This window comes from Leptosomus discolor, chromosome 6 (assembly GCF_034619465.1).
Source record: "Leptosomus discolor isolate bLepDis1 chromosome 6, bLepDis1.hap2, whole genome shotgun sequence".
Lineage (NCBI taxonomy): Eukaryota > Metazoa > Chordata > Aves > Leptosomiformes > Leptosomidae > Leptosomus > Leptosomus discolor.
In genome coordinates, this window is record NC_141396.1 from 15,141,072 (window position 1) to 15,166,168 (window position 25,097).

Here is a 25,097-nt window from a genome sequence, read left to right on the forward strand (position 1 = left end):
CAGTTTGGCAAGAGGCCAGCCAGCACTTGGTCAAGCTGACATGCAAAGCACCTGTAAGACGGTGCTTTCCAGGGTGAGCTCTGAGGAGAGTTAATGCACATGGGGACCCCTAGAGTTTATCACCTGCAGGGAAGATGGTGCCAGGAAGGGCCATGAGAACAAAGTTCCTCTTGCTTCCAGAAGGTGCCCACATACTCTACACAGATTTCTAGTGACAGCGATACACTATTTGAAATCCTCTGCCCACGTCCTGCTACACAACCTTATCAAGTCTGTACAAAGTAATCTATCAGCTTGTTGTATTAAAAGCCCTGTGGGCTCTCTCGACAAGTGTGCTGTGCTACCTCTCTCCTCCTGCTGCAAGTAAAAAAACCCCACAGAGCAGGGTTACCTAAGATGAGTGACTTTTCCTAGGACAGTTTCCCTCCTCTTAAGTCACACAAGGCCACCACGGTGGCTCCAGGCCAGCTCCAGCTTCCCAGCAGGTCAGTCAAGGATGCAGCCCAAGATATCAAGGTAGGACAGAGGGGGTGATCATCCCACGCCCCATAACGGCACAGAGGTCCATTGGTGAGGGCTATGTCAGAAGCATGTAGCTTTCTTATATGACAAGTGGCATCTTTGCAGCATAAAAGGCAAACTGGTGAGCAAGCACAAGGAATGTGTGTTGGACCCTGGGATGGAGCAGAGTTTGATCCTCAGTGGCAGCCTGGGAAAAGCCGTCCTCAAAGTCTTGCAAAAGTTTGAAACACTCAGAGAAAAAAAAAAACAGGCTCCCCTCTGACATGCCCCATCTCCACCTGTTCCCTCTCACCGGCACGAGGTCACACTGGAGGCTGAGATCTCTGCCAGAGATGCCTGTTCAGGTGGCTATGTTCAGAGCATGGTACCAGCAACCCAGCCAGTGCTCAGGCTCCCCACAGCAGTAACTCATGGATCCGTGGTGGAAGCAGTCAGGTGGAAGCTATTCCAGTTGGGAATTGTCACTTGCCCCTGAGGGGTGGCAGTGAACAGCAGCAGCCACACACAACTGTTACCTGACTGGGGAGACTCCAGAGCAAGGGAGGTCAACACACTGACCAGGCAACCACTGTGAGAGATCAGCAAGTGGTCAGAGCAGATGTGTAGGATGTGTAATGAAGGGAAACCACCTTCACCTACTAAACAACAAGCATCTCCCACATGCACAAAACCAGCTTCCAAACTGGGTTTAATAACACCTTATATGTCAAATGATTTGTGCTGGAACACTGCTGACACAGGCACTTTGACGCTAACAACGCGCAAGACAAACCCTTTTTCAAGACAGGGACTGCTCCGTGAGCACCCTTTTCCCCAGGGTTACTCAAACGCATTCGTCAGATCTGATGCAGACAGCGAGCAAGTCCTGCCTAGACTGCACCAGATGAGCCACGCACCTCTCCCTCGCTCCTGCCAGCAACCCCGCGCTTCTCTCCAACGGCCAAGCCCCTCCAGGGACCCACAGCACCGCACTACCCAGGAGACAGCTGAGGCAATGCGGCACCCGCCAGCTCAGGGGAGCCAAGCTCTGTCCTGCCCAGAGTAGACCTAGACAGAGTTAGCTACCGACCGGTTTACACACTGCACGACAATCCAGACAGACCGTCTTTAGCCCCTGAGAAATTTGGTAGGCTTGGAAGAGAGTCAGACAAAAAGCCTGCAGCAGTGACTAATTAAATTTTGAAAGACACGCATACAAGCCATATACCTACTCCAGAACTGCTGCAACTGCAGGAACACCCGGCACTAGCTTTAAACCAGTTACCTGGAGCACCGTGAGGAAGGTAACCATGGCAATAATGCCCAGCACAGATTTTTATCCAGTTTCGGAGACAGGTTTCACTGCTTTGCTAACAAGCCGAGCGCCGCTAATGCCGGCTTCCATACATCCTCCCACCCACAGCCGCTGCAGCAGGGTTCGACCTTGTATCACAATCTACATATCAGTACACGCGTTCACACAAAGAGCTGGAAGCGTTGGAGGATTTTATTAGGAAGAGCCCAACTTCAAAGCCAGAGGTACAGTACAAATTTGTTACATTCTCTATTCATGGAACTCATTCAGGAGCAAGAAGGGCAGCCTCGGGGGAAACCCCGTATTTGCATCTGCACCAAAAGTCTTCTTTTGACTGATGTTCAGAGCGCTCTGAAGTTTCTGTGGAAGGAGAAACCCAAAGTGGGCAGAGAGGAAACAGCTCCACAATGGTAAAAATAAAAATTGAAAATTCCCAACCCATTCACCCTGACAAAGCCTTTAGTGGATTGTCTGTAGTCACTTCCCAGCAGCTGACAACAGGACTGATTTTCACATCTACCTTTTGACAACCCTTCAGAAGTAGTCTGTGATCCCCAAGCAGCTGCAGACCACAGGCCAGCACACTGGTTTTTGAGCACATGGCCTAAATTCAAGACAAGTGATGAAAAACCAACAACCCAGCCCAAATTCTGCCTATTTCAAAACCTATCACAAGGGAAAGTACAAATTTATTTTTTTCCACCAGCAATTCTATGCATCAAGACACTTGACTCAGAGATACTCAACCACATTTTAAAAATAAAAGCGGACACTGGATATCAATAGAAACTCCTTCTCAGGGCATGGCCTTAATAAATACAGCCAGGAACTCTTCCAAGAAGTTTCAATTGCAATCAAGAACTCTCTCCTAAGATATGCAAACAGCATTTAAAAAAAGACCAGTTCCATGAAATAATCCACGCGGCTAAACCCCTTCATTTAATAGGTATGCTGTTCTGCAGATTCTCCAGCGTTACGAAGGAAGGATCTGCTTTGCCGTGCAAGCCAAAGAACACTTCAGCTCCCTGAACAGAAAAATTGCTGTTAACCATAGAGAAACTGATACGTATAATTAAAAGCTGATTAGTGTTACAATATTTCTCCCAAGGCAGAGAACTTCGTTCAGCAACTTCCTCTTCTAATCTTAACCAACTAATAGCTGGCACCCCAGGCAGAGAAGGACAGACGAGCAGAGAGTGAGCAGAAGTCAGTCTACCAGACTTATCAAAACCAAGCTCCAGGTTTCACCTAACAAAGGGAAAGAAAGTACCTGTAGCATCCACGTAGGCTCCACCTCGCACAAGAATTTCCTGCACAGGACACAGCAGTAAGAAGCTCACCTCTGATTTCTACAAGCGAAGCTCTCTGCTCTCTCTGCCAGCTGAGCTGACAGTCGGAAGAACCGCTAAGTGGAAAATGCCAGGATAAACAGGCCTTCACATTACTTCTTACTTGCAACCCGCCATTACTGCCAACAGCAGTTTTCCTAGTGTTTGAGCTGCAATTGCAGTGAAGCCCTTATCAACCTTTTTAAGCAAACAAGCAGCAAAGTTTCTTCCCCAAACAAGGGTCTCTGCCATTCTTCTTTATGGACCTACATCTCCGTCCATCCCACACAAACCTCACATCACTCTAGTCAGTATGGTTTTAAGCTGTTGACAGAAGTGCTGACTCCCAAATCAAGGTGACCGGAAACTCATCAATCTTGAATATCTAAGATTAGAAATAAGTATAAAAACAGACTGATCAGACCACCACCAAAGTACTGCAGTACTGACACACACAGATGATTAAGAAATTAATTGTATTTTGAGGTCTCAGATTTGCAACATCTTATCTTGGCCCACTGTGTCAGTTTAAGGACAAAAAACCCCTAAGCAATAAGGGCTAACAGACCTATTTCCTGATAGAACCACACAAAAAAAATCAATGCTTCTTCGGAAGACAACAGCATTAGGTTGGCTGTCAGAGCAGAACACAGGGAGGATGTTATTCTGCTGTTGCTCAGGACTTGGAGACATACAGGTTAAAATGAACTGTGAATAAAGAAGCTGAGCATTTATTAAATTTTTTCCAAGTGCTGGAGTAGGGACTGGTCAACGTTTGGTCCAGCAAACAGTCTGCTGTGACCTGATCATGTTCCTCAGGCCCAGAAGAGGGGGCTGAGCAGCAAAGCGATAGTAAAAAGCAAAAGGAACTCCTCTTCGCACAGGGCTAGACATTAGACACTTATCTCGATAGCTAAACATGCAAGTACTTCCTTCATGCCACTCTCCCACATAAACAACTGCTGTTGCTGGTGTCAGACACTGTGTCAGCAGAGACAGTAAGCAGCAGATTCACAGTCTGCGATAACACACGGCTACGTAAGGGCAAGAGAAGCAAGCTGGCTCTGTCCTGTGGGTTTTACGGGTACGCGAACAGCACGCATCCAGCTTGGAGACTGAAGCACAGGTTCACTTTGGTCAGGGCTGACCATACTCAAACCCCAAGCTCCAGGACAGAATACAGAGTTCATGTCTCCTGCCCAGGAGGGGAAACTCCAGCCGCCTACCCTCTGCGGGAACCCCTTCACTGAGTAACACACACTCCCCTTTCCCATGACCTGCTCCAGACAAGGCCCTCATCAGCCATCCCTCACTCAGGGAAGCTCCAACCTACCCCAAAAACCCCAGGTCTTCAGTGCACCCCTCCCTAGACCCTTCCGTCTGTTCCCAGTAAATCCTCCCCAGGAACTCACCCAAATACAACGTCCCGAGCACCCAATTACATCCCAAATACTTCCGCCGCCAGACCCGCTGCACACCCCCAAGCCTCTTGCATCTCACCCCAACCTTTGTATGCAACCCCCAGTCCCCCTCCCCTTGCTGCCACCCTCCTCAGTCCCACTGCCTCCCCCTGCTTTCACCCCAAGCGGTGCCCCCAGCCCCACTACTCCGCCCTCGCTCCACTACTCCCCACAAACCCTCTCCAACCCCACACCATGCCCGCGGCCCCACTGTTCCCCTACACCAGGCCCTCAGCCCCACTGCTCCCCTGCAGCCCCACACCAGGCCCCCGGCCCCCTCCAGGCCGCAGCCCCGGCCGCCTCACCAGTACTTGAGGATGGCGGTGACCTGGAGTGGGTTGGGCTGGTCGGGGTAGAGGCGGCGACACTCGCCGTAGATACCGTGCAGCCCCGGCGGGAAGAGCGATGGGAAAGAGCTGGACCCGGAGCCGGACCCCGAGCCTGAACCCGGCCCGCCCGCGGGGGGACCCCCGCCAGGCCGCACGCCTTCCATGTCCCAGCAGCGGGGGACAGCGCGGCGGAGGCGGCTGGTCCCGGCCCGGCGCGGCGCGGCGCGGCGCGGCCCGCTCGGCTCCGCTCGGCTCCGCTCCGCTCCCGGCCCGACGCGCTCCCGGCCCGGCTCGGCCCAAGCAGCGCTGCGCGGCGCGGCGCTGCGGGAGGAGGGGGCGGGCCTCGCTGCCTGGGCGACGGTGAGTGACACGGCGGCTCCGCCAATGGCGGCGGGCGGCGCGGAGGGCGGTCGCGCCTGTTCCCCCCCCCCTTCCACGCCACGCCGCGAGCGCGCCCTCTAGCGGCGGCGGCAGGGCACGGCGTGGAGGCGGGCTGAGGGGCCCGGTGAGGAGCGCGATACGGAGCTGCCGGCGGGGCACTGGGGCCGTAGAGGGGGCTCCCGTGGTCGTGAAGGGGGGGCCTGAAGGAAGAGGAGGGGTCCCCGCGGGGCAGCCTCAGGGGTCGCCCGGCGGCAGGGAGGGGTGAGAGGCCTGAGCAGGGGGCCCGGCTGGCGGGAGGCCTGGGGCAGGGGCCTGGTGGGCACCGTCCCCGGCCCTGGCTCACCCAGCGGGCTTACCCCCGGCCGCAGCCACCCCCAGCCTCGGCACTCAGGCCTGTGTCGATCGTACCTGCGGAAGTGAGGCTGTACATAGCAGCGGGTCAGGAGCTGCTCCTGTTGGACACCATCTGCGGGCACAGCAGGGCCCGGGACAGAGAGCTGGGCGTGAGGCTTAGCGCTCATAACCCTGCGGTTCTGTGGGACCGCGGCTGTGCTCCGAGACACGGCCAGCCAACAGCCTTATTTCCTTTACTGCTGCTCTTAGAGCTCTTGTTACTGCTGCCTTTATACCTTCTCCAGTCCTCACAGTGCCTTTATGCTCGCCATGCACCTTTCTGTATCTGTAGGCCCCTCAGAGGCAGCTACGAAGCAATGCGAGTAGGTGAAATTGGAGGGTTGTCTGATCAAGGATCTTAACCTGTGCATTAAGCACACTGATGATCCGTCTCGTTGCTGCATTGCAACTACGTCGGGGGTTGTGCAAAGCCTTGGACGTATGTGTGAGCTGGCATGTGTTCAATACAAGGTCTTTGCTAGAGCAGTGTCCTGCTTTTCCATCAGCACAGAGAAAAAATGAGCTATAGAGAGCTGGGAGGATAGGATGAGTGGTCCTGCTTGTTGCATTTCTCATTTAAATAGCTGAGAGTTTATTCTAAAATCAATTTTCACATCATACCTTTTAGGAGATCACATGTAGCCGAGAAGCTGGCAAGCAGACAAACAAATGACTATCCACTGAGAAAGGAGGTGAGCAGTTGATATTGTTATGAATCACTGCTTCCCACAACGAACAATATTTCACTTGTCCTGTTACTGTGATGCTACTTTTTCTGACATCTGCCTGAGAAGTCAATTACAGTCAACTGAGAAGGTAAATAAAACAGTCATGTGTGAAATGCTGCCTTAGCTTAATAAACACACAATGAGTCTCTCCTGGCATTCACTGAGGTGATACAATACTGGTCTTGAAGTAATTTAAACCCCTCCATCCTGTCATACAAAAAAAAACCCTCATTTGCACTAAGTGGATGGTGAAAATCACTGAAGGTAAAGATCTGAGATGAGACTGTCTGCTTGGGCTAAAGGCAAAAACTACAGAAGAAAAACTTGCAGGAAAGATGCAGGACAAGACAGGTGAGTTCTTGTCCTGGTTTGGCTGGGGTAGAATCACAGCCCAGCCATGCTAGGCAGGCTCAAGTCAGCCAGGGCAGCTGACCTGGGTTTGCTACAGGTGTACCCATCCCATAATGTCATGGTCATTAGAAAGGGGGAAGGTTTACTGAGGAGAGGGAGCTCCTGTAGGGTTCTTCCTGCTCCTTTTCTGTCTTCTCCTGAGGATATTAATTTGGCTGAGTATAACTCTGTCTATCTATGTGGGTGTAGGTGTCATCTCATTAAAATCTGGTTTCCGGTCTGCTCTCCTTTTCCAGCTGTTACAGCTTAGCCCTGGGTACAGGCTACGCTTCAGCAGTTCTGAACCAGCCCTTGTGTACGCCTATGGCAGCAATGTTCAATTTCACTAATTTCAAGACTCAGCATTTCAAGTAAATGTATCATTTCAGTGCCGTTGTCAGTCATCAATTACTTGAAGTGCTCCTGGAACACGTAAGGAATGGACCACGACAGGGAGAATGTTATTTAAAGCGAGGGTGCGTGTTGTGTGCATCCTTTGTACCCACGCTTTTTAGGTTGCCATGCCTCGAAAAATTCGGAGGAACTAAGTACTATTCAGAGGGAACACATGCGTTACGACCAGCAGCTTGTAGAGATGCCGGGACAGTAAAACGCGCTCGTTAGTGACATTCCCTCTACAGAGGGTGACGCGATCGTTTATTCTCTTTTTCCTGTTAGAAAAATCGGGGGGAGGGGGCGGGGAATCTATGGAGCTGGGATGCAGCCAGTTGAAACCCAGCGTATTTTGGTGGGAGCGCACGGCCACCCCCCGTAACGCCGCACCGCTTGGGCTTCAGGCGGAGGCGGCGCTTTCGCGGCCGCGCAGCTCCGGCCACACCGCAACTCCCGCCGCGCGGCCCGGACTACACTTCCCGGCTGGCACCGCGGCCGGAGGAATACATCACCCAGGCGGCTCCGCGCTACCGTTCCGCGCATGCGCCGCCGAGGGCTGGGCTGTTGCTCCCTGACGGGTGGCTGCGGCGGCTCCTCGCCATGGAGTCCTACGACGTGATAGCGAACCAGCCCGTCGTGATAGACAACGTGAGTGCGGGCGGCCGCGCGTCCCGGGAGCTGGGAGGGCGGTAACGGCCCGCGGGCCGCAATCCCTTTGTCATCGCGGACGGCCGCGCCCCGCCCGCCGCACCCCCACCCCCACCCTCGCCGGCCTGGCCGCCGCCTCGGGCCGTCGTACAGCGCCGTACGCAGCGTCCTCGCAGGCCGCCGCCGGGGCGGGGCGCCGCTGTTCAGCGCACCGCGATTGGCTGAGGTGCCTGCCTGTCACCCTCCGGAGGGCCGCTGCCCCTCGCTGGTGGGGAGCGGCCCCCGCCGCCGCCGAGGTGCTTGCTGGCTGGGAGGGGCGGGGCGACCCCATTGGCTGGGGCGGCTGTCAGTCAGCGGGGGCAACCCGCCGTTACCTGCCGAAGCGGGGTCCCTCCTGCCCCGCCCTCGCGGAAAGCACCTGTGCTTATTGGCAGCTAGAGCTGTCCGTCAGGCGGGGCTGCACCCCGGCTCTACGGCCCCGCCTTGTCCCTCTTTGTGCCTGGGGGACAATGGCGGCTGGTGGGCCCGGCCTTGTCCGGAGTCCCAGCGTGCTGTGGGGCAGGCCTTGGCCGGACTCCCAGCGTGCTATGGGGTGTGTGCTCTGCTCTGTTGGACGATGGTGGAGATGGTGCCCTGCGGCCACCGCCCCCCCACCTCCCCCATCACAGGCAGCTCCCCGACAGGCCCAGCAAAAGCAGTACGGTCGCCCACAGCACCAGTCACCTCCTCCCAGCGCACCCAGCCTTGTGGTCACAGCCAGGGAGTGCCGGCACTCGAGGCATGGGTTCCCATGCTGAAGCCCGCGGGAGGCAGAGCTCCTGAAGGAACGGCTCCTGGCGGGGGTTGCATCAGCTGTCATTTGACAGGGAGGCGTGGTGTCGCAGATGGCTGATAATGCTGCTCGTTAGCTCAAAGCAGACCTTCAACCTGTGCGGGTAATAGCTCAGTTTGAGAGGAGCGAGGGTGATTGCATGCCTTGGTGAGGTACTTCTGGGTCCAGTTCTGATTAGCCCCATCCATGCCGGCCTCTCAAGAGAAAGGACCATCCAGGAAGGGGTGGGAGGGCATATCTTGGAGGAAGCCTCCTTCAGTGTAGTGAGTCACAAATTGATGCTCCTCCCTTTTGACCTCTACTGCCAGTGGTTTGGATTTTGTTGTTTCCATGGGTCGGTGTTGTACTCCCTTCTTTTTCCATAATCTTGATTTCTGCTGAATCTTTTTGCCATACGACACGTGGCTCGCTAGCCTAGCACTTCTCAACCTATTGCTTTTTTTCCTGTAAGCTGAATGATTGTAGTTCTTCACAGATCAAGCCAATTATTCTTCTTACTCCTTCTTTATTATTGATCTCAATTTCCTCTCTACAACTTGAGCTTTCTGATACAGTTTTGGTTTTGTTTCTTCCCCTGGAATCACAGCAGAGAGATTTGGGTTAGACATTGAAGGAAAACGTCTAAAGGAAATGGAGATTAAGCAGTAGAATTGACTACGAGGGGGGAAAACATGTTATCTTCTTTGTCTTCTTTATTGTAGACATTAAAGAATAAGTTAGGCTGACTCTTCTTAGAAATGACTGGAGTAGCACTGACCCTACTGTGGGATCGAGTGATTAGCTAACCATTAAAGTTATTTCTAGGCACTCTGGTACTGTGAGGATGCGTTTGTTGTGCTACAGTCGTATGATAGCAGCCTATATCTAATTTCAGCATGTCCTTTTGTTATTTAGCACAACAATCGCTACCCCTGCTTCAGACCTGACGAAGGGTTCGTGTGCCAGCAACTGACTCTGTTTCTTTTCTCATTTTATCAGCTGATCTTATAACAGCCAAGTCTTCTTCTTGCCTCCCTGATAAATGAGTTCCCCCCTTCCCCTCCCTGTACAAGAAGTAGAATGAAGCAGTTGTTGTGACATCTGCCTTTAATGCTGGCAGGCTGTCAGCCGAGGAGCCTTGTGGTGACACTGCATTTTTGCTGCTCTTCTGAGTTCAGGCAGGATGGGAAGTGGAGCTGCACAGAGCAGGTACCGCTGTTCCTGCTGCCTCATTGCTGCTTTTCCTCAGAGAGCTGCCGGCACCTTTTCAAGGCAGAATGTCATCCTGTCTCATGTGTGCGTGTGCGTGGGAGGGCGGGGAGGGGAAGGAGAAATGAGATGCTGAGCTGGTGAACAAGCCAGACCCCTCAGTCCCAGCCCTGCTCTAGTATCTTGGTGTGTTCCAAAAGGGTATTAAGGGGTATGTAGCTAAAAACTCAACAAGGAGGTTTTTTTCTCTTACCAAACAGTATGCTCAGATGCATGTTTTCAGCAGGGAGAGTTTTCTAACCTACAGTCAGAGGCTGGAGCTGTACCTCAGCACAACCTTGATACTGTTCATTGTCTTAATAAGTACTTTTTAAGAGTTGTGTTCTCATCTTGCACTCCCGCAAGCTTTCTCTGAAATAAATGGTCTGAGAGCCCCGTTGAGCATAATGCACATGTAAATAGCATGGTTCAGCTGTGGCCTAAGCAAGTGCAAATTCCTTGACCTCCATGGAATTGTCTCTGTTTACATAAAAGAGGATAAGATTTGGCTTTGTAGTCTAAGTGGTGGCATTTTAAATAGCTGAGCTGTCAGTAAGGGCCGTTGTGTCTTTGATTTGTTCTTGATCTTGTAAAATGTGTATCTAATAAAATAGTTTTACTACAATATGAAACATGCACTCTCCATAAAAAGTGCTATGCAGCAGACTGACTCTCTTGGTGCTTTCCACTTAAATTTGAGTCCTAAATGCATCAAGATGCATGAATCAATAACTGATTAGCTGCAGAGCTAGCAGAAGGGGCGTGTTCAATTACTTCAAGGTACTCACCAGAATTTTCCATGAGATTATCTTCTTGACCTTTACATTTGACATGCAGTGTTTCTTTTCTTCATTTATTCTTTTGCCCAGATTAAAAACCAAACAAACAAACCAACCCCAAAACCAAACCAAAACAAATAAACAAAACAGGATGAAAGCCCAGCCAGGATAGTTACTGGTGGAAGGATGTTAATTTTTAATCTTTTTTTAAGCTTTAATAAATCAGAGCTTGTAGCAGACGGGAGGATGCATGGTTTTTTGCTTATTTGAAACAAAGATGAAAAAACAGCTTTAAACCTTCTGAATCAGCCAGTTATTTCAAAATTTAAACCATTTCCTCTTATTGTATAGGAATCTCAAACTGGTCCATAATAAATAGATTTACCTAGTGCACACATATCTTCAAAGAAGCAAAATGTTTTCAAGAAAAATTGCATAGGTCAGAAAGTGCTGTCAGGTCTTTGTAGTGCGGAGACAGCAAACAGCTGCGCTTGGTTTATTCCCAGGCACTTGGAAGCACAACTGTGTTGAAGTCCCATCCTGCTGGCACATTCAAAAGTCATTCATCTTTGACTCCAGTTAGGAGCTCTGAACTACCGACACATTCATTAACTTTAAACCTCAATATGTAAATCCTAAAATGCATAACTTGCTGGGAATCTCACCAGGATGCTCTGGGTGATTCTTGGCCTGGCATAAAGAAGTTTCGATCTCTGCATTAGAATAGGAGCATCGTTGTTCTCCTGAAACCGCCTCCCAGCAGCAGACAGTGCTGGCAGCAAGATCAGTCATTATCTTGAATAAAATACTTGGTAAGCACTATATTCTGATGTGGTTATGTTACTGCATTTGATTCAACTTTTTTGCTACAAGGCTTGACAAAGGATGGTGTTATTTCCCAGGTATGGAGTTGTTTATAAGCTACGATAAGGAAAATCAAAATAGTGATTTTGGTTTATTCCTTGCTTCACTTTGAAGTGAATAGCCAGAAGAGAGTCTGTCTAAAGGGAGGTCTTTTTAACACTTCACAGGCGACTTTGCCACACCAGTACCTGTTAGTGCAGACCTTGGGATGCAGCTGGAGCCAAGTCCCTCTTGCCCAGAGGGAGTAGTCCTGCCCAGATGCCAGCTTGGGTGTGCTCCTTGAGCCAGCCTGTCTGTGGGTGTTTGTCAGGAGACAAGGACTCAAGCAGTCTCCCTTTATATGTTTTATAACTAGCTAGGTCTGGTTTGCAGAGTGTTCCCGATGCTCATCTTACAGATGCATCCTGGCAAATCTGACTCTGGCAGTTTTAAGGCAGGAGTGCCCCGGCCCTGGTGGCAGAGCACATGTGCCCTGTAGCTTGGGAATAAGGCACTGGACTGTGAACTGGAGAGGCTGGGGCCGCCCTGCATTCCTTTCTGCTGAGCCTGCTCTGGCTCATAACCTCTGGCACTGGAATGGGACGGGCAGCTGGGACGGCAGCGTCAGAAACCACTGCAGCCACAGCTTGCCTGGCAGAGCCCTGAGCAACTCGTTTGGCCTCAGCCTCCAAGAGAAAGCAGTGATGCTGACCCACACAGAGGTGGTGGGAAGGGGAAAGCGGTGCAGGAGCTGTGTCACAACTCATTTTAAAATGCTTTGGAGCAGCCAAAATGTCTTTTTGGCCTCAAAACCAGAACAGTCCTGCTGCAGAGCCTTGAGGATAAACAGGCACTTCACAGCTCACAGGTTTCAGTGCAAACTCATGTGCTTTGCTCCCAGTATGGGGTAGAGCAGAACTGCTCCTCTTGCTGCAGAAGAGCTTGCTCCCATGATAGTTTGGGATTACCAGTGAAACAGCTTATCCAAGGAGATCCTATGAAAATCCGCTCCTTAGCCAAACTTGGGTGTTCATGCAAGCTGCTCATTGTTTCAAGATGTCATTCCATTGTGCAGGGAGAGGAAATGGAGGAGGGGAAGGAGTCAGCACAGATCCAAGTTGATGATGAGGTTCCCAGGATGCTTCCGGATGATACCGACGGGGATGGGAGCTGCAGGGCCATATGCCCAGCACTGCCTGCCTGCCAGGGCCTCCCTGCGGCTGGTTTTACCCGCTTGGTGCTTGCTGCTCGTGCTGCTCCGAATGTTGCAGAAGGCTTTTTCGATTTGCGCCTTTCTGACTGCTATACTTAATCTCTTCTTCCTTGTCCCTTCTCAGCAAGTCCTGTCCTGTCAGCCGCCCTTCCCGCCTCCAGCCCTTCCCCTTGCAGTCTGACTGGCACCTTTGTTCTTTCCAGACCCCAGTCCGGGTTCGTTTCCAGTGTCTGTTCTGGCCACGTTTCAGTGACCTGCCTCCTTAGTGTTAACTAGTTTATCCACCACCTGATCGTCTTTTCCTTAGCCTCTGCTCCAACCTGTTTCGTACAGTCCTTTCCTACTCCCTTCTCTCACTTTGTCCGCCCTCCTGCCATCTTTTCCAAATCTGCTTCTCAGAGGCCTACAAGCCTTCATCCTCCCCCTTTTAGCAGTGGCCCCTGTAGCTGGCAGGCTTTGGTTGCTCTTGGTTGGCTTCCTGCAGTACTCTCCTCCACCAAGAGCTTGTTAAGATCGACAGAAAAGTGCAGAGCTTGGATTTATCCTCCTGCACCCCTGGCAATAGCACTGGGTAGAAAAATACTTGTCTGTACCGAGCGGCATTTGGGTGTGTACGCGGAGCAGTACCAGGACACTCCCGGGTGTTTGTGCCGTGTGTGATGTGTCGCTGCCAGGCAGGTGCCAGTTACTCCCCTCTAGTCGCCCAGCTGGCCTGATGGCACCTTCCCAACTCTGCCTGGAGGAATCAGTCCCCAGGGAGCTTTATTATTCCTTGTAAAAAGGAGAGGATCTGGCAGTGCTGATGTACTTTGCTACTCCTTTAAAACTTGCGAAGATGGCTGAATGAATGGTAAGCTCACGTATTTATCTGTTGCTCCCACAGGGCTCGGGCGTGATTAAAGCAGGTTTTGCGGGCGATCAAATACCGAAATACTGCTTTCCAAACTAGTAAGTATTCTGCTGGTCTTGGTAAGTTCTTAGTACCATGTACCAATTCTTTGATACAGATAGGGGAAGAATGGTCCAATTTTGTGACTGGAGAAATGAGTTAGTCTTTTTCTGCCTGCTGCACAGAAGCATCAGGGAGAGGACATCTCTGCTATTAAGTACTTTGAGATTTTCTGGAGGGGACTCACCGAAAAAAATGACGTACCGTTTTGTCAGGCTTAACGCCCAACCAAAGCTGAACAATCTTTTAGTCTTGAGACATGAGGAAGAGGACTGGGAAAAAGACAAAGTTTGGACAAGAGGTGTGAAGACATATCATTACTTTGGTGTGCGGCCTGATGTCTTGATTCCTGCCAAACTTCCTTGGAAGTTCTCTGGGAGTTTTGCTGGAAGGAGGACTGCTGGATCAGGAACTCTGAATGGTCACTGGCTTTTATTTTCAATGGAGTGGAGTTTTAATGAGTATATTTGTGTTCTGAGCAATGTGATCTGTGTGGTGAGGTGGGGTATGGGGCTACAAATGTCTAAGCCTACCTGAGGTCTAGCCGGCACCATATGGATCTACCAGCTCAGACCATTGCTCAATCTAGCCAGGTTCACCCCAGCCGCTTGGAGCAAGTAAATTCTGAATCGACAGGGCAAGTGTGGCCAGACTCAGCTGGCTTATGTCCTGCCAATTCAGAACCATCTACAATCTGTTCCCTTCACCTCTGATTCTGAGATGAGCCCAGAGCAAACCTGGGTCTGCCTGTGCCTGGTAGTGCCCCCAGACTCGCCCATCATTTTAGAAAGTAGTGGTTAGGACAGAGAGGAGCACAAAGTAGTTAATCCTTGGGTGGGTCTGAGCTCTCTCTAAAAGTGTTTATACTCTTCCCTCTGTTCTAGTGTGGGCAGACCAAAGCACACTCGTGTTATGGCTGGTGCTTTAGAAGGGGACATTTTCATTGGTCCAAAGGCAGAGGTAAGAAAACCTGTATACTGCGCTTTTCCGTGCGTCTCAGTATGCTGCTGTAAGGAGGGGCTGTAGCAGTTGTGCTTAAAAGGGCTGTGGTTCCTTGGTATGGCATAGAGATCTGAAGAGCAGAATAGTTTGTCACCTCTAAGTGTGTCCAGGGTGGAGTGGGAAGTTTAATGAAATTCTCATGCCAACCTGCTGACTACAGACCTTTTCCCAAGTCCTGCTGTATCTCTCCTTCTTTTCTAGGCTGCTTCTAGGTCTGCATGCTTACATCCCCATCTTTTTGACTGAGAACTTTAGAAATGGAGCCTACTTGGTTGCCTTTTATCTCCCTGGTGTGGGCAAGAAGCTTGCTTTCCACAGTCCTGCTTTTGTTGGCCTGTAGTTGTGTGGTCTCACATTTCTCGTGAGCCCTCTGAACTACACTGCCCAGTACCGCCCTGTTATGTTTTATATTGTGACTGGGCTGGTAGAACAAAGATACCGTTTGATGGGTGTCTGTATATTGGCTTGAAAAGTGTTAGGATGGAATGTGCCCTGCAAGTGCCAGACTTTCCCACTTGGTATAAAAAGCCCTTCTTTAATCTCATGAGTACTTCTCTGGGAGAGATGTTTGTGACTAATGTTCAGTTTTTGCCCTGTATGCTAGGAATGAGTTATCTTTTAGTGGAATCAAAAATAGGTGAGTGTGACATTAAATCATAGTCACAGTGCTCAGAAATGTGATTGTTTGAGTCTATGACAGGTATGCTGTGTTGTCCTTTCTGTTTGCTCAGGAGCACAGAGGTCTCCTCTCGATCCGATACCCGATGGAGCATGGCATAGTGAAGGATTGGAATGACATGGAGCGCATTTGGCAGTATGTGTATTCAAAAGACCAGCTTCAGACATTCTCAGAGGAGGTGAGGTATCTCATTATGTCATGGCACAGCCATCATTTGGTGTGTGTAACACCAGGAACCCTGGAACTCCAGGAAAGATTTGGGACTTTTGCTTTGTTCCTCTTTCTGTATGTGTCTGTTGTTAAATTAGGCTCTTTCACCTCTCAGGAGATACTGCACAGTGTCCAGGCAGAATTCCTCCCCAGATCTAATGGTCTGGCCTGACTGAAAATCTGAATTTCAGCATTTGTTATTCATGCTTTCTCTAATGATTCTGCTCTAGGCCAAGTGCTTGTAACTTTTCCTGTTCTGCCTGCGCATCAGGTGTATCCACTCAGCAGTGACATGATTTGAAGCGAGGAAGGAGAAAACCACAGTCCTGTGGTCTGGAAGGAGCTGACCAAAAAATTATTGAATGACTGAGAGCAGTAGGTTGTATAAGTGGAGTAGGAATGTTTCTGCCTGCTCATGCAAAGACCATGTGCCTTCACCCTTTCTTAGGGTTGGTGTGTTTTGGTTAATCTGGCTGACTTTTGGCACTGTCATCCTGTTCGTCCTTCATGGGGCAGCTTCACTCACAGGTTGGGTTTCCTGACACTTCTTCGTAACTAGACCAGAACCCTGCTGGTCTTCCAACTTAGTAGAGGTTATTTACAGTCTAATATAGCTCAGTAGCTGAAATTATTCCCTTCTACCTGTCCTCTTGCACCACTGGTTCTTAAAGTGAATAAATAAGCAGAAATTTTCAGGAACACACATTTAGCGGGTTATTGCAGCACGGCTCCTTCTTTTCTTTGCCAGCATCCTGTGCTGCTGACAGAAGCACCCCTAAACCCACGCAAGAACAGAGAGCGTGCTGCTGAGGTGTTTTTTGAGACCTTCAATGTGCCAGCACTATTCATCTCCATGCAAGCTGTGCTTAGCCTGTAAGTGTATTTCGTCTTTGGTTTGCACTTGTGAAATGTTGCTGTGAAATCCATTTCTTTCACAAACCAAAACAAAACCCAACAAAGAAGACCACACTGATGTCTGTCTTACCCCCTTTTCAAGCAAGAACTGAAACTGATTTTTAATTGCTGTAACAAGGAGTTTACAGGAATTTGCTGAACTGTGGTGAGAACTAGATTTTTGGGTTTTTCTAGTCCCTGTTCATGTGACGTCTCTGCTCCCTGAGTTGAGCCTGGGTGTGCTGCATGCTTGGAGTCACTTTGAATTGCTTGTTCTGACTTGGTTGTTTGCCCTTTGCTAGCTACGCGACTGGGAGGACTACAGGAGTGGTGCTGGACTCTGGGGATGGCGTTACCCACGCGGTTCCCATCTACGAAGGCTTTGCCATGCCTCACTCCATCATGCGGATTGACATCGCCGGCCGTGATGTCTCACGCTTCCTGCGTCTCTATCTCCGGAAGGAAGGCTATGACTTCCACACAACCTCTGAGTTTGAGATTGTCAAGACCATCAAGGAGGTGATGCACTGTCTGTTTCTGTGTTTATCCAAGAAGGGATTTCTGCCCGTGGGAAGTCATGACTCGTGAAATCTAGCGGGAAGTGCCAGCCTACCTAGCTCTGCACCTCGTTCCTTTATCTGCCTGAGGGAGACTAGGGCCACTAAGATGATTAAAGGTCTGAAGCATCTCTCATATGAGGAAAGACTGAGAGAGCCGTGACTGTTGAGCCACGAGAAGAGAAGGTTGGGGAGGATCTCATCCATGTATGTAAATGTCTGGCGGGAGGGTGCAAAGAAAACCGAGCCAGGCTCATTTCATTGTGCATCCTGTCCTGTCACTGGACATCAAACTGAAGCACAGGAGGTTCTGTCTGAACAGAAACATTTTTACTGTGAGGGTGACCAAGCACTGGCAGAGGTTGTCCAGAGACTTGTGGAGTCTCCATCGTTGGTGATATTCAAAAGCCATCTGGACACGATCCTGGGCAACCTGTTCTAGGTGTCCCTGCTTGAATAAGAGGGGCGGACAAGATGACCTCCAGAGGTCTGTTGCCATCTCAGCCATCCTGTATTCTGGGAGACTTGTAGTCAAGGTCACATCTAATCCATATTGAGGGGCTGTTAATATGGGGATGAAGACAGGCTGGTAGTTCAGAGTCTGTTTTCATTTATCTGTGCTGCAGTTTCTCAGGGTCTGATGATATTTGTCACTAGTGTTTGTTTACCCTTCAGGGCAAGGGTCTGTAAAATCCATGGCCGGTAGGGATCACAAGTGGGATATTGCAAGTTGCTTTCCTCCCACTGCCCCCCCACCCCGTAAAAGAATTCGCTCACAGCATTCACGTTTACAAAAGATTGCCCTTTTTATAGGGTCTGTGGTGTTTAGTGACCTTAGAGCTCTGCAGCAGTTTGGAAAGGCATGATTAAGATCCCTAGCAAAGCAGTTACCTTGGCTTCTGTTGTGTGCCAAGAGAGGAGGATAGAGGTGGGACAGTGAATAGTAGCTCAGCGCTGGTGGCTGCTTACAGCAGCGTTGCGACATCGCTGTGCTCCCACAGGTGGCTTGTGCTCTGATTTCAGCAAGGCTGTGTGTGACTCGGGGCTGCCTGCGCATCAATGCCTTCAGGACATGGGCTGAGCCCTCACGTCGGTACTGGCCATGATTTCTGTCTGCTGGTGTGTGGCAGTTGCTGCCATGCTGCAGGGCCCTGTCACAAGCTGTGGTCGCTGCAGATAGCTCAGGGCTGAGTCAGCAGCCTGTGCTAGGGCTTGAGAGCATTAATGAGCTATTCTTGAGCCTGTGACCTACCAGCAGAGGACCGTAATGGAAATAGTTTGGTTGTTCAGCGTGGCTGTAGCTCAGTGTGGCTGTGCTCAGGGAGCAGTGCTTGTGCTTGGTGTCACAATACAGCTGAGTGGCTTCTGCCTGTTGCCCAGAGCAGGAGACTTCATAGGTTGTAGATTTTAACTCGGTAGCTGCTCTCTGTTCTACAAGTGCTGATTGCTCAATGAGAGAAAAAGCTAACGTGTGCAGATACTGCAGCATCTGTGGACCAGAAGATGTGGTGATCAGAGGCTTGCTGGAGAGCTCTTTGCTTCAGAAGCAGCCTGTTTTGTACCAAGCATCAGTTGCAGTGCGATTGCAATGGCTTGTACCCTTCATAAATGGCCAAGGCTCCCTTTGCATCTGGGGTGATGAAACCACTAAAAGATGTTGTGCTAACTGTTAAACACAGTGTCTTGCACCAGCGCAGTCTCTTCTCTGGACTATACACTTAGGGAAACAAAGAGCAGGGGAAAGTGAGCCAAGTCCTGCTTTGCATTCTGACTACCCTCACCAGTGAGGCTGCTGAAGAACGGAGGAAACAACCTGATGTTCACTCTCAGTTCAGCCCACACCTTGCGCTTTACTTTAAGATTAATTTTTGCTGGGGAGTGTTGCAGTTTTCTAGGATATGTGTGCCTGGAACTTGTGAGATTTCTGTTGATGTTGGAGCTATTTGTGACTTGATTTGCAAATCTGGGGATGTCGAAAAGCCTAGAGGAGAAATTACTCTAAAAGGGGAACCATTCATACCTACTTCAGTGCAAACATTGCTCTCTGTTTCCTGGTTTAGTGTGAGGGCAGTCAGACACCCTCAGCTTGCCCAGAGAGGTTTGTAGATTCTCCATCTGTGGAGATACGACAAACGTGACTGGACATGGTGTTGGGCAGCCTGCTCTAGCTGACCCTGCCTGAGCAGGGGGTTGAACTAGATGATCTCAAGAGGCTGCTTCCAACCTAAATGTTTATGTAATTCTGTTGAAATGGGGTTTTTTTTAATCCACAAATGATAACAATTTGGAATAGCAAAGCTTACTGTGGAATAAAAAATATGGGGTGCTGAAGCAGTTTGAGAAGTGAAAGTGTTTTGTTTGCTGTAACTTAAAATGTAGGTGGGCAATGGGAAGTGAGCAGCTTAGATCATGTTAAGAAACTTGCTGTTAGCTAGTTATCGTTTACCCTGTTGAAATGTAATAGTGGACTTTCTTCACGCTCCTAATCTGTTGCGACATTACCTGAGCCCACCTTTATACAAGGTTAATGTCACTAAAGGTGTTTCAGGTGCGTGTTTTACTTTGCCCTACAGTAGCTTGGAAGCGCTCACAGGATAGTTACCCCATCTGCGCTAGAGGGAGATAACTTCTAAGCAGTAAGAGAGAGCTGGAAGCAAGAGGTAAGCAGCAGCTAGAGGGGGTGTGAGCATCCTTGATGCCTCTAATCATCACATGGAGCTGTAGCATGACTAGGTATTTTACCTGATGTGAACCCAAAAGGTCTTTTCCCCAGCACAAAACATTGTTGAAATTGGTTTCCCCAAAGCGATACATGGATTTAGATTGTTAGTGAGAAAAGTATTTTATCAGAGGCATTTGGGTTTACCCTTCTCACCTCCCTCTCCCTGACTCTGTTTCCTCTCCAGCGTGCCTGCTACCTGTCAATAAACCCCCAGAAGGACGAGACTCTGGAGACCGAGAAGGCTCAGTACTACCTGCCAGATGGAAGCACTATTGAGGTTTGTAAGGACCAGCCTCAGAAGTTTCGTGATGTGAAGCACAGGGTTTCCAGAACAGCCTTCTGCCTAGTGATGGGGAATTTAATGTGGTGTTAGGTGAGGGGGGGATAATTTTAAAAGACCAGAACTCATCCCAGGCTATTGACTGGGCACTAGAATTTTTAGGGGAAGAAAACATTATTAGAAACCTCACTTTTACTGGCAGTACTGGTAGTCCTCAGCAGGATCATGGGGACTCTAAGCTGTTTGAGTGCAGGCTCTGATCTAGCAAATCTTTATGCAGATCAGGAATGGAGTGGGGGTAGTTACCACCTCACTGTAAATTCAGCAGTGGTTTTGTATGTGTGTCCTGTGCTGCCTAGAGGTGCAGAAACAATTGCTTTTAAGAGCGAGTTAAGGATACTCCTCAAAAGACTGTGCCCACTATAGAGTGGTTGAAGGAGAAGAAATACAGGTCTTGCCTCCAGCACCAGGGGTGGTTCTGCTCCCTTTTCTGCCAATGCCCTGTTGTATGGGACTGAGCAAGTTTCTTCCTGTCATCTGCAAAATGGAAATAGCTCCTTTTCTAGGAGCAGTAGGCCAAACTGGCATTCACTTGGAAGCGTGATGCAGCATGAATGTCCAGGAAACCTTGTTACTCTGCAGTTTCACCCAAGGCAGGCAGGCCCAAACTGCAGACAGAGCCACACTGCTCTCTCTTCCCCTCTGTGCTAACTTCTCCCCTTGCAGATCGGCTCTGCCCGTTTTCGAGCCCCAGAGCTCCTGTTCCGGCCAGACCTGATAGGGGAGGAATGTGAAGGACTACACGAGGTGCTCGTTTTTGCTATTCAAAAATCAGACATGGACCTGAGACGAACACTGTTCTCCAACATCGTGCTGTCTGGAGGCTCCACGCTTTTCAAAGGTTCCCGCTTCTCCTCTTTCAGTGGGCTGTGGCATACCTGATCTGCTTCTTTCGTGTGTGAAACTGGGAAGATAACCTAGGTCACCCAACTTGTCCTGTGAGATGAGGGCTGTGGGAACGCTGCTCCCTCAGGGGGGTTACTGTCTAATTTTCTGAGTCCCAGTCACACCCTTCTGGGTATGCAAGACACCTCTGCCCTTGTATATCACTTCCTGAGTTTGGGGGTCTTTTGCCTTTTTCCTCCTATTACTCTGCCTATGTCAGGACTGAATAGCTGTGCTCATTTCTGCTGCTCTAGTTCAGGACAGTTGAGACGGGATACCTAAAAAACTCTTGCATCTCCTGAGGTTCCTTAGGTCTTTGGTACCTGAGAGAGTCCAGCAGTCCTGGTACTGCATGAAATGTCAGCTCTGTGTATGCAGAAAACTTCCTACCCGTCCCCTCAGGGCTCAGCTGGCCCCTATCAACTTAAAGATACCCTCTGCCAGAACGCATCAGCCTGTTATCCACAGGTGGACATCTCCAGATAGGTCCTGGTCTTCCTGTTCAGACCCTGCTCCCCTGTACAAATGGGCTGGACACAGGAGGAACGCCCAAGGAAGGGGGAGGGAACTGGCCCACCTGTGGTCCTTGCTAAAAATCTTGTTTGCCCATCTCAAGTTGCTGCTGAGGGACAGAGCCTGTTGTGCCAATGTCTGAGGTCTGCCTGAGGGAGACAGAATCCCATTATCTCACTGTCTGTGTTCTCTGCCCCTCCAGACTTGTCTCTCTGTGAGAGCTGGAGTGGATGTTTGAATAGGGCTGCATAGGAGAGGTCCACATCGTTGGTAGATGGAACTTGGGATTTTGCTGAGGGGTTCAGACTACACATTTTCTGTCTTGTGTAGGCTTTGGTGACAGGCTGTTGAGTGAAGTGAAGAAACTAGCTCCGAAGGACGTCAAAATAAGGGTAGGAGCAATCTCTTTTGTGTTTGTTACTTACTATGTGTGTTCTGTGGCCTTTAAAGAACCATGCTGAGAGTGCAGCTGCCGTTTGCTTCAAACCAGAAATGACTTTCCTGAGACAGCCCAACAGTATTTGCTGTTGTGATGAAAACCTGTTTGGTTTTGTCACAGAGAAGGTGGCTTCTCTGACAACATGAGCCCTGTCCACGATCCTGGACCACTGTGGCTGTTTTGGGAGATCATTGCTGGGTGTCTTTCTAGTGTAAGAGATCATACCTGTGTTTGTCAGCTGTGGTGAGAGGGGGGCAGCGTGCCAGGAGGAGAGACTGGAGCTGGAGAAGGTACTGACTGATTCTCTCTTTCCCCCAGATATCGGCTCCTCAGGAGAGATTGTATTCCACGTGGATTGGGTATGTACTTCATGGGACTTGTCTTCCTGTGGGGTGAGGGCTGGGGAGGCGCAGGCTGTCGGCCCCGCACTGTTGTCCCTTCTGGTGCTGCCTGTCAGGAGGGTTTCCTCGTGCAGCCGCGCGATGCTCCGCGTGTTACGGGAGCAGCCATCAGCAGGTCGGCTGGCGCCAGGCTCTGTGCTGCCGGCACGTTTGAAGCCAACAGGAGAGGAAGTGGCTGTCCAGAGAGTGTTTCTGATGTAGATAAATGGGAGCCTCAGCACCTTTCTGAGATGGGGAAGTGTTACACAGTAGAAGCAGCTCATCTCCACAGAGTTAGAGTGCCCCCCAACATTTTACTTTAACCCGTAACATGCCTGTCTCTTCCCCAGTGGCTCTATCCTGGCCTCCCTGGACACCTTTAAGAAAATGTGGGCTTCGAAAAAGGAGTATGAAGAAGATGGAGCTCGTGCCATCCACCGAAAAACCTTCTAGCCCTGGGACCTGTCCTCAGTCTCCTCCGAAGACTCACTTCAGTTCTAAACTCGCTTTTCTGAGTCCGAGTGTCTGAGAGCTGCCTGTGTGTGTGTGTGTGCGCGCCAGCATGCCCCGATGTCACTGAGCAAGACAACAGCAGCAGGAGGGTTGTATTAGTACTACTAACTTCTTATTTTTTTATTTTATTTTTGTTGGTGGTTGTTTTTTTTAAATGGAAAGGAGAAAATACCAATCTGAATTTCTCCAGAATGGCCCATTCCTTTTTCATTTCAGACCCTTAATTTCTGTATCGCAATCATGTTTGTCACTGTAAAACGAGCAAGCAAAAACAAAGGGAACAGCTTATAGAAACTGCCTAGCAAGCCAGAAGGGAGCCAACCACTGCAGACTGCTCACACGGGCTTTCCTCAGCCCGACTGCAATGCCTGGATTGTCTGGAAACACGTAGCTGAGGCCCCGTAGCTACTTTCTTCTTCAGCAGTGTCTTCACCATCAGTAGGTTCTTGAAGTTGTTTTTAATATATTTTTTATTAAGAGAAAGCACATTCTCAACAGTTAAGCCCATTTGCCCCCACTGTTTTTGGTGTGTGAGTGCGTGTGTAACTTCTTAGCCTGATGTGTGGGTCTGCACCGCAGCTGGAGAAGTTGGTGATAGGACTTAGTTTGTATTGCATGGAGTAGAACAAAGCAAATCTAATCAGCTATCATTGTACTAGACGGTTATTCTCTCGTACCTTGTTTTAAATACCTTTTCTCCTCTGGAAGCAAGTGCCCCAGAATGGGGGTGAAGGCACTTGTGTGTTCCCCCTCAACCTGCCAAGATTTACAGTGCTGAGTTCTCATGTTCTTTCTCTGTAAGAGTCAAGGCTGTTTCCCTCCTTCCTGCCGTGTCAGGGCAAAGGGAGCATGTATTTGCAGCCAGGCATAACTCCTGTGTACTTTATCCATTCTGGGTCAAAATAATAATTGGAAAGGTGCATTGTAATGTAAGAATTGTTTTATTTATTGAAATGTCTGAGGATATCTCAAATACTGACCACAGCACCTGGGAATTACGCTTTGGGTCGTCTTTGAGCACCTGTCACGCAGTTGTCCGTGGTTAACGCTGTGTACAGCACATGTGCTTAGCGGAACAGCCCTGCGACGCCACCCCGTAACCGCTGCCTAGGGAGTCTCGCTGTTCTCTATGAATACACTACACGAGAGGACAATAAACTGTGCCAGGACATTGGTGTGAGCAGCAGGTTTGTGAGCAGGAAGCCGTCGCGAGGGCTGTGTTCACTGTGTATGCCTTTCTGCTCACCTGCTTTGCTTCTACTGCTTTTACAGCCACGGGCAGGCCTACAGCCCCACCAGCGGGGGGGGTGCCACTGTTTCCCCTTCAGGTTTTTCTTATGGATTATTTGGTGCTGCTTTTTTCCCCCCCCCCATTGTTAATTTTCTGCAGTAGCAGCGGAGCTGGAGTTGCTCGGTGGCAGTTCCTCCCCGTTCCCCTCCTTTCTGTTCATTGCCACGCATCGCCCTGGGGTCACTCTCAAGCGCAGAGGTGGGGTAAGAGCTGGAGGGCTGCAGCAGAGGCATGGCAGAAGATGGATGTAAGCAGCGGTGTGTTGCCCCTGTGGGAGCCACATTCTCAGAGAGGCCGTAGGCAGGCAGGTGTGGTGGTCTCTTCCCAGCTGAGGCCGGGCTGCTTGTTCACCTACCCCCAGCAGAGCAGACTCAGTTTTCTAAGCAAGAACCCATCAGCTAGAAAAGAGCCATCAATGATGCTCAGCTGCCTTCTGCTGGAAGATCTGTTAGGTTCTTGCTGGTTTGCTGCAGCGTGCAGAGGGGAAGCAGCAAGCCCCTCTCGGTTCAGTTACCACGCGCCCCAGGCAGTGCCAGTGCTCTCTTCCTCCCCTCCCCGCCCCTCTGCTGCCCTTGCAGCAGCAGCAGCGCTCCATTCTGTAACCTGCAGTGACTGGACAGAAAGGTGCCATCTCCGATCTAGCATTCGTTTGATCTGCCTGACTGTTCCCTTGCACACTGTCCAAACCATGTTGCCTGGTGGTGCCCAGCATACTTAAATAAAGTCATTCATATACAACCCTCAAGCCTCGTGGCCTCATCTTCCCACATTTGCATTTTCAAGGTGACTTGTGTTGCCTGTGCAGAATTGGTGCTGGCCGGTCTCTGCAAAGAGACACCATCTTTGGTCCAGGATTGCATTCCTGGCCTGGCTTTTGAGCTGAGGGAGGAGGTTCCTGGGCTGCAGCTGTGGTCTGCACTGGTGGCATCCAAAACTGCTCTTTTCCCCAGCAGCCCCTGTATG

General features: G+C 50.2%; 2 protein-coding genes across 3 annotated transcripts in view; one reads left to right on the plus strand and one right to left on the minus strand.

The window, feature by feature from the left end:
• Positions 1-5,097, minus strand: part of SUFU (SUFU negative regulator of hedgehog signaling) — a 93,745-nt gene extending 88,648 nt beyond the window's left edge. For both annotated transcript variants that reach the window (XM_086466722.1, XM_086466721.1), the window contains exon 1: positions 4,910-5,097. In XM_086466722.1, the coding sequence (XP_086322848.1) occupies positions 4,910-5,097 (188 nt within the window). The remainder of the gene's footprint in view (positions 1-4,909) is intronic.
• Positions 5,098-7,780: 2,683 nt separating this feature from the next.
• On the plus strand, positions 7,781-24,872 carry ACTR1A (actin related protein 1A). The gene is made up of 11 exons (XM_086466705.1): positions 7,781-7,866; positions 13,644-13,708; positions 14,594-14,669; positions 15,443-15,568; positions 16,349-16,473; positions 16,797-17,013; positions 19,958-20,050; positions 20,780-20,954; positions 21,842-21,903; positions 22,269-22,309; positions 22,681-24,872. Exons 1-11 carry the CDS (start codon positions 7,819-7,821, stop codon positions 22,781-22,783), a joined length of 1,131 nt encoding a protein of 376 aa, XP_086322831.1. The 5' UTR covers positions 7,781-7,818; the 3' UTR covers positions 22,784-24,872.
• The last annotated feature ends 225 nt before the right edge of the window (positions 24,873-25,097 follow it).

Bases quoted from the DNA above. Each gene is read 5' to 3' on its own strand.
- ACTR1A (XM_086466705.1), top strand. From the start codon at position 7,819: ATGGAGTCCTACGACGTGATAGCGAACCAGCCCGTCGTGATAGACAAC. The intron at 14,670-15,442 runs GTAAGAAAACCT...CTGTTTGCTCAG, and splicing joins TCATTGGTCCAAAGGCAGAG to GAGCACAGAGGTCTCCTCTC. The intron at 15,569-16,348 runs GTGAGGTATCTC...TTTCTTTGCCAG, and splicing joins TTCAGACATTCTCAGAGGAG to CATCCTGTGCTGCTGACAGA.